We start from the raw sequence: 9,312 nt of genomic DNA, 5'->3' as shown, positions 1-9,312 counted from the left end.
AGTGGCGCGCGATGGTTCTGAGGCTCGAGGGCTGAGGGGAGTCGAGCGGAGGCGGCGCTACTATGGCGGCGGCGCTGCTGTCCCGCGTGTGGTCGTCTTCTGTTTCTGGGCCGCGTTATTTTCTCAGGTAACACTCCCCGCGGCGGGGCGGCATCCTCTCCCGGCACTCGCTTTTCTCGATGAGAGAAAAAGCCATTTTAGGTCCTACCCGGTGCTCGTTGACCTTTGAGGTAAAAGGAGCTTAGTCGATGGGCACAGACTTTCTCTGTGTCTTTCGCTGCTCCTCCTCCTCATGCCGTTGCCAGATCTCGATGTTTTGAGTTCGGGGCGTAAGTCTCCCTGTGGATGTTTCTAGAGTTGAAATAGGAAGGAGGGGAAGCTGTTTTCCGGAGGAACCCGTGCCCAGTTTTCTTCAAGGTAGAGTTAGGATACTTAAAAATAAAATCTGATAATTCAGTGAATCATAGAACTGTAAAGATGGAAGGGGGCCAAAGGGTCATCTAGTCCAACCCCCTGCAATGCAGCTGCCCCATATGGGGGGGGGAATCGAACCTGCATCCTTGGCGTTATCATCACCATGGGCACCCTGGTTTGCTGTTGTGGTTTTATTCGGCAACTGTATTACTTTGTCTCTGCTACCTGGTTTTCTTTTTGGGTGTCTACATGCTCTTGTACTATAAAATAACTACCGTGGTTTTAAAAAGTTTGAACCACCCTTTGTTTCTCTCTGTTGTGTTCTTACCAGGCTTGGTACCTTTCTTGGAAACACTGGTGAAGTTGGCAGGCAGGGAGATAGTAACTTTGCACTTGACGTGCATATGAATGAGATCTTCAAAAATCATTCCATGGGCTCTGACCTGATACACACAATCGTGGCCGTTTCCTGTGGGGGGCAGCTGCCCCCCATCAAATAAATAAAAATAACTAACCAATTGTGTCACAGATAACTCAGTTCTGCTCCCCCCACACATTATTCATGCCCCCCAATAGGCAAATCTTGGCTAATGCCCAGGCACACCATCCCTACATTTATGTATTTACATAATCTACGATATATCCCGTGCCTTCAGTATACCGGTACACGTAAGTCGAGGTACCGCTGTAATTGCATCCCTGGGAAGAACCCACACAACCAGCACATAAATTTGTTTTCAGCCTTAAGTGTTAGAGTCTCAAGAGGCTTGGTGACTCTTCTTACCTAATAGGCAATTGACTTGAATTTGAGTGCTATGGAGCCGAAATGTATTTTATTTTCCCTACTCAGAATATTAGCCAGAATTAGCTACTGGCCACCTTGTGGTTATCTCTTTTGATTAGAAAGGACCTTTGATTGAGACTTTGTTCTTGACTGGAGGGGAATCATTATTTCAGCTGGAATTTCTCACCTATTCTAGCTTAATTCTCCACCAATATGCTTCAGCTGAGTAAGTTGGTTCTAACTTTTATTGAGAAAAAGAAGCCTTCAACAACACACAAAGTAATGCTGTGCTTTTTATTAAGGGAGCTTGGTAATAGGGTTTTATATTTAGTTAATACCTTTTTATCTGGTCCAGACTGTACATTTCTCTTGTTCACCTTCAAAGCTATTGAAATTAATGGCATCATGATTAGAACTGCCAAACAAAAATGTCCAAAAATTATTTTATTTCATTAAATTTATACACTGCTTAAAAAAAACACCTCAAAGCGGTTTACATTTACATCATCATTAGCTAACTCTGTAGTTGCATATGACTTGTAGGGGGGTAATGAAGTGTGTGTGATTGCATCTAATCTCTAAACCAGGCATCCCCAAACTTTGGCCCTCCAGATGTTTTGGACTACAATTCCCATCTTCCCTGACCACTGGTCCTGTTAGCTAGGGATCATGGGAGTTGTAGGCCAAAACATCTGGAGGGCCGCAGTTTGGGGATGCCTGCTCTAAACTGAGCTTGATCCTAGGACAATTTGTTACAGAGGATAGAGGTGAAATCAGAGCTAGCATTCATTGGCTGGTCTGCTGTATAAACCAAAATCATAGAGGTAATTTTGTGTCAGGTCTTTCTGTTTCTGTCCACTTGACCCATTTGGGCTTGATGATATAGTGCTTCGGTGAGTCAAGAAAAAGTTCAATTTCAAAATGTGCCCTTGGAAGTCTGCTAAATCTGGGATTGGGTAGAAGATAGATTGATAGCATTTATATCCCATCTTTTCTCCCAGTGAATTCAAAGTGACATACACAGTTCTCCTCAACCTCATTTAATCACAACAACCCGAGTGGGGATTTGAACCCTGCTCTCCCATGCCCAACACTCTAACCACTATACCACACTGCCTAAACCAGGCTGTTATTTTTTATATTTGTGAATGTAGCTGCATTATTCATTTCCACTAGACTTCAGATTATTCTTTTTTCCTTGGAGTCTGATTTTATCTGAAGCTTCTGTTATATTAATAGGTATCAATTGTGCTTTTTTAAAGGTGCAGTGCTACCGGTACTTGTTCAGTAGAGAAATGGTTTTCAAAAGAAAGTAGTTCAGATAACCGTCCAAAGCACCCACTGACAGCATACATTCGATTTTATAAAGAACAGCAACCCTTTTATAAGAAACAACATCCAGGTAAGGAACTCATTAAGAATGAGATTTCACTGTAATAAAGGTTTTTGTTGTTGATTTGTAAAATGTTAAAAGACTTGACTAGCCTTTTATTTATTTTTTTGCCAGCATTCTCCTAACTTGCTTGAATCGTTGGTTTTCTGTCTGCAGCAAATTAATCCCCAAAGCCTCATTTTTAATTGCATTAAGTATAGCCATTGTGTACACTTGTATTTAGATAATCTGCGAACCCGCGTTCTACAAAAACTGTACTGTATCTAGAATGCTGGAAGGAAAGAGCCAAGTGGATGTGGTATGTTCCTAAATTTGGCTAGGTAATCATAAGTATACCACAAAATCAGTATGTATATCAATTTGCTGAGTAATATACTCAAAAACAATTCTGAAATTTAACTTTATCCTGTGAATCAACAGAGAAGAGGAGAGAATGAATGGCAAGCAAATAAATAACATGCCCCACTTATTTAGGCTTCATTTCAGTTTCGGGTGAAACAGCCCAGAAATGGCAGGTTTTGAGGAATTGTTTGAAGGAATAGAGTGGTGTCACTGTGCAGCAGTTCTGGGAATAAGCAGCATAATGGACATATATATTTAGGGAACCAGAGACTTGCATCCAGAAGTATGAAGAACTTGCACACTTAATGTTGCATGAGTTGATTAGCTGAGACTTTGTGTTGCATGTAGACACATTGAGAATGGATGTATGGCCTGTTCTAGATGTGATTCCACTCCTTCTAAAGGACCAGGTTAGCAGTTTAGGGGTGCTGCTGAGCCCAGCATGAGCCCAGCTAGCCGTGCTGTAGCTAAGAGTGCTTTTGCCCAGCTTCAGCTGAAGTGAGACTTTTTTGGTCACAGCCCAGTTATTAAGGGGGATTTCATCAGCCCCTGGCTTTGGTAGGTGGCCAAGATGATGTTATTTTGTCAAGATTTTAATAGTATTTGAGTGGTTAATCTTTTTTGAGACTGTCTTTTAAAATATTGTTTTCACTATTTTTATTGCTCTCAGTTTCTATTGTATTAAAATGTATGTTCATAATTGTAAACCACACTTTTGAGAACTCTAAGGCATTATATAAATATTTTTATAAATCCTGTGTTTTAACTTCTGAGAACAATAGTGTTTTGTACAATGCACACCAAATTTTAGCTTTGTTTCAAATAGTTTGGATATATCTGTCTGTCAAACCCAACTTGTTTATCAGTGATGAAGTTAATTTGAATTTGTTGATTCCTTAAATTTGTTTTTGAAATTTGACACTAAATTTGACAGGATCTTAATCCTTGTTTTTTTTTTACTCTGCAGGCATAGGTGTTGTGGACATCACAAAAAAGATAGCACACGCTTGGAGGGAGCTGCCAGCATCTGACAAACAAGTAAGCATGGATTTTGGTGTTCATGTGAACAGAATGTTATTCTATTTTACTACTAATAAAATTGCTTCCTTGGTTTGAAGAGACCTCCTTAATGCCTAGGATTCTGTGTTATTTGAAACAGATATATGTGCTTTTCACAAGTTTAGTAAAATTGTGTTTGCTCATATTCTAGCCATATGAAGCAGCCGCCAAGACTGACAGACAGATCTACAAAGAACAAATGATCAAATACAAAGCACAACTAACTCCTGCCCAGGAGGCAGCTTTGAAAGAGGAAAGGAGGAGGAGAGTGGAAAAAAGAAGAGCAGCAAGAAAAAAGAGGGTTAGTATCTAAATAATCTTCATAATTTTATTATCCACCCTTCACCAGTAGGTCCCAGGGCAGGTTACATTTTAAAATTCAAAAATAAAAACATTTAAAACAAATTAGTCACAGGAACAGGATAAGTCATGAAATATGATGATCTCATTGTCCAAATACCTGAAGAACGCTTGCCACCTTCTACCAAGATTTCAGTACAAAACACATGCTCTCACACCAGTTAAACATAAAGGTGGTGTATCTTTTGATGTTACACACCTTTTTTCCTTTTGTATACTTACAACTGCTACCTAATATTTAATAATTGCTGCTTACGAATAGTATAAAGGGAAAAGGTTTGAATTCTGTTTTTTAATTCCAGAATTTATAAACCACTCTACATTCAGGAAGTACTCAAGTGGTGTACAGAAACAGAGTTTCAAACAATACAAATAATAAAATGGTATTAAAGCATAAAAACTAACCTTGGGATAAAAGCTAAGTGTTTGAACCTGCTTCACTTCTAAGAGAACAATTTTTTTTTGTACTGTACATCTACCAATTTAAACTTTGATTTGTTTGTGGCTTTGGGGGGATCTGTGTAAAATCATGCAGATTCTATAACATCTATTTTAATTCTGCTGGGTCTGAATTTTACCCAAAGCCTCTGGAAAAGCAAAATAAAAACAAAAAGCACCTTTACATGTGTACACCTGTGCTTTTTCTGTCTGGAGCGGGGAAGTGGGTAGAAAAACAACCAGAGCAGCATTCCAAATTTGCTCAAGAGACTCAAAATGGTTGGGGGGCCCTGATTTAGGGCTTTAAAGGTTAAAACTGCTTGTTTGAATTAGGCATGGAAACTCACAGAATTGGCACAGAATTGGAGCTGTGTGTTCCAATCATAGAATGATAAGAGTTGGAAGGGACCTAAGGGTTATTTAGTCCAACCCCCTGCAATTCAGGAATCTCAGCTAAAATGTCCCTGACAGATCTCTGTGTCATCGTCTTCATTTCAGCGGCGTGGCTGGCCTTTCCCTTTCCCTGCTGTGTGGTCTTACAGGACTCAACATAGAAGCACTGCAACACTATACACAGAAATGGCAATGGTTTTCTAACCTAAGCCAGTTTTAAGAGGAATCTTTAGATTTTAACAAAATATTCTTTTCAATGTGACTTGGAGACCTCTGATTTCAATTCTATCTGTCTTGGAAATTGGTATGTCTTGTACAGCTGGGATTCAGATGTGTCTGGTGTTTTCGCATGCATGGGGCTTTTCAGCCTCTCCCTCCTTGTGGTGGCCTCTTACACCCCTCCCTCAAAAAGCTGAAAGGTCAGAGGGTCCTTCGGAGCAGCACTCCATAGGGTACAAGTCTAAGCCTTGGTCTGCTGAAAGTCCAAGTCTGTCATTCCCTAAATCGTAGATATAAAGGTGAGTGTGTTTTCTATGGCTGAACTTAATAACACCTGAGAGAAGTGCTCACTGATATCCTTTTGTCATTTTAGCAACTAACAATGCTTGGAAAACCTAAAAGACCTCGGAGTGCCTTCAACATTTTTATGTCTGAACACTTTCAAGAAGCTAAAGGAATCTTAATTCAGGTAAACCAAGGGAGGCTGTTTTAACAGCTACAAGGATGAACATCCTGTCTTTTGTATTGAGAATGAAAATTAGAACTGATTTAATGGCTATTTCCCATTATTGCCATAATCTGTTGAAGGTTCAGTTAGGACTTTTATGGTATTTTGAGTGCCTTGCGGGTTTTCATAGCAGTGTCCCTGACCAAGAGTTTCCACACAATAACTGTCAAAGATCTGGCATCATCAGGCTACACATACTGAAATTCCAAGCTAACATGATAGCTGCAGCTAATGGAAATGAAAACTTTAAATTTTGCCTGTGCGTAAGGGCCCAATTCGTTGGGACAATGGGAGATCCATGGCCAGCTCTCCTGCGTGTTTTTTAAAAAATAAATCTTAAGTGCAGCTGTAAGGGTGGGAGGGAATTGAGTCTTTCTCAATTGACTTAAATTGTTTAATAATAGATTTTGATTGGTCTATTCTGAGTAAGACTGACTTTAGGTAGCACCCATATTTTGTATATCTTGCATTATAAATATATGGCCGGTGGGTGGGTGTAGGGAGATTTCTGCTACAGAACTTCAGCAAATATCTTTGTATGTTTTCGTTCCTCTTGTAGGCAAAGATGAAAAATTTATTTGAAGAATGGCAAAAAATAAGCAGTTCCCAAAAGAAGGTATTGTCATAAAAGTGACTTGGAATTCCAATAAATTGACATTTAAATTTAGGAATTTGAATCTGTCATGCTTAAATGTGCAGCCAAGTGTTCTAGTAGTGTCAGTCAAGGTGCAGTACAGGGGTGTGAAATAATTCAATACATGCCATTCACCTATAGAAAGAAATAGGCATGGAGACTGGCCAGTTGCGTCCAGATAACAGTTCATTTTAAAATTAAAAGGGAAAGTTTTCAAACTCCTCTGGCTTGTGTCGGAGGAGAGTGTACATGAGCCTGAGACATAGTGATTCAATAATGTAAGCTACTACATTGAAGCAGGACACCATTGTTTCCTGTTAAGTCTGAATCAAGTCATAGTGTGTGAATGTGTGTGTTGTGTTCAGAAATCTAGGCCAAATCTTAATACTTACGTATGGCTGAATCACCGCTTCAAATTGTAATATTCAAAATACAAATCAGAATGTCAGTTACCTGTTTGGCACTTTGTGCCACCAAAAGTTTAAATGCCTCAGGTTTGCTTTCCTCAGGGAATTGTATGAGTAAGCATGCTTTCAGGAACTGCTCCTGGCATCACTTTAAGCCAGGGGTCAGCAAACTTTTTCAGCAGGGGGCTGGTCCACTGTCCCTCAGACCTTGTGGGGGGCCGGACTATATTTTGAAAAAAAATATGAACGAAATTCCTATGCCCCACAAATAACCCAGAGATGCATTTTAAATAAAAGGACACATTCTACTCATGTAAAAACACCAGGCAGGCCCCACAAATAACCCAGATATGTATTTTAAATAAAAGGACACATTCTACTCATATAAAAACATGCTGATTCCTGGACCGTCCGGGGGCCGGATTGAGAAGGCGATTGGGCCGCATCCGGCCCCTGGGCCTTAGTTTGGGGACCCCTGCTTTAAGCCATACATGAAACTGTCTTAAAATGCATGTACTTGTCATAAGGAAGATTATGCATCATAGCAAAAACAAGGGGTCATAATAACCAGCTTGTGGTGTTTTGCTGCATGAAACAAACACACATGAAATATTAGTCCTCAGATGTTTCAGGGATGTCTCTAGTAGTTGAAAGTAAATATACTGACATTCTGTAGTATATTACCTTTTAACAAACAACTTTTCAGTACAGTATGTGAATTCCATTTCTCTGTGCATTATTTTCCAGACATATCAGCAACTTGCTGAGGATGATAAGATCCGTTATGAAAATGAAATGAAATCATGGGAGGAGCAAATGAAAGAAATTGGACGCGAAGATCTTATACGTTATAAAAACAGAAGGAAACTATCAACAAGAAAGAAAACTAAAAAAAAAGTTGCTTCAGAAAAGAGGGCTACATCGTTAAAGAAGCCTTCGGGAAGCAAAGTTGCCTCAGCTGCAACGAAAAAGAAAGTTAAGGCAAGGCAGTCTGAGGAGTAAGTTGGAAAATACTTGGATTTCGTCATTTCTGATTGCAAGTGGAAAGAGACTGAAGTGAAGTCTTATCATTAAAGGAAAGACTCCCAAATCAAAGGTTAGACTTATTTTGGAAACTGTCAAGTAAGTAGAGTGAATCAAGATTGAGAGAATTTAAGCAGTGATTAATCACGAGAGAAGAGGTGCTTATCCCCAAATGTGTAAATAAGCATTCTCTTATAATTTTTTGCAGATTCTGTGATCTGTATAAATTCATAATGTCTAGTCGCTTATTAGAAATAGAAATTTAATGTAGGCTGCAAGTTTATTTTGTGTGTAAATGCATGTAATCACTGGAGAAAGCATGTATATTTGCTGATTTCAGCCTTGTAATTAAAGAACTACTGAACTTACAGGTTTTCAATAGTGTTTTTCAATTTTTATACGTACCAACAATGGATACTATTACTTATATTGCTTAGAAAAAAATAAAACTAGCGAGTTTGATATAAAACACTTTTTCCTCTCTCATTTTATTCAAATCTGAATAAGGCCATTTCTGTCTAAGATTGTTTTCAAAATGCATTTTATTGTGTCAAATAAACCCTTATTTCAAACATTAAAAAGTTTAAAAACCCAACTCACATATTGATCCAAACACCTGCACCAACAAGCTTGCTGCAGTATAGTATTAGGAAGAAAGGAAGATGCATATATCCAGGTATTGTCTACTCTCCTGCAGTTCAGACAGGAGGTTTTTTACAGCACACTAGGTGGAGACACCAGGAACCATTAGATCATTGGAGATTCATTCATCGAATCAGAGAATTGTAGAGTTTGGAAAGGACCCAAAGGGGCATCTTGTCCAACCCCCTGCAATGCAGAAATCTCAGCAAAAGAATATTTGACAGATGGTCACCCAACCTCTGTTTAAGTACCTACAATTAAGGAGACTCCACCACCTTCTGAAGTAGTCTAATTGTCGAAAGGTCTTCCTAATGTTTAGTTGGAATCTTTATTGTAATCTGAATCGGTTCATTAGAGGTTCTGTGCCAAAAACATCATAAAAACCAGGTAACAAGGAAATTAGAAGAATGTCAGCAACATATTTAAAAGCACAAAAAATGGAAAAAATATATGGGGGAACTAAACACCTCCCCAAACAACATACCCTTTCAGTACAGTACTTACACTTTTCAACCTCAAGTGGAGGAGCATTTCAAAACTGGCAAGGCAGATTTAAATATTAAATAATGAAGTGAAAAAGGCTGCTTTAAGTCAGGAAAAATAAATACTTATGGGTGACATCCATAGCCTGTACAGACCCACTGAAATATAGACTTAAATAAATCCAGCCCGTTTGAATAAAGTGTATCTACTCAG

The 9,312-nt window shown here is 39.0% G+C and overlaps 1 protein-coding gene across 1 annotated transcript; it reads left to right on the top strand.

The window, feature by feature from the left end:
- Positions 1-8,342, top strand: TFAM (transcription factor A, mitochondrial). The gene is made up of 7 exons (XM_035137819.3): positions 1-127; positions 2,461-2,600; positions 3,901-3,971; positions 4,144-4,293; positions 5,776-5,871; positions 6,470-6,526; positions 7,699-8,342. The coding sequence occupies exons 1-7, from the start codon at positions 63-65 to the stop codon at positions 7,951-7,953; spliced, it is 834 nt and encodes a 277-aa protein (XP_034993710.1). The 5' UTR covers positions 1-62; the 3' UTR covers positions 7,954-8,342.
- The last annotated feature ends 970 nt before the right edge of the window (positions 8,343-9,312 follow it).

The sequence above is a fragment of the Zootoca vivipara genome, chromosome 5 (genome assembly GCF_965207765.1).
Source record: "Zootoca vivipara chromosome 5, rZooViv2.hap1.1, whole genome shotgun sequence".
NCBI lineage: Eukaryota > Metazoa > Chordata > Lepidosauria > Squamata > Lacertidae > Zootoca > Zootoca vivipara.
The sequence above is the reverse complement of the archived record's forward strand: the minus strand, read 5'-3'. Positions and strand labels throughout refer to the sequence as shown.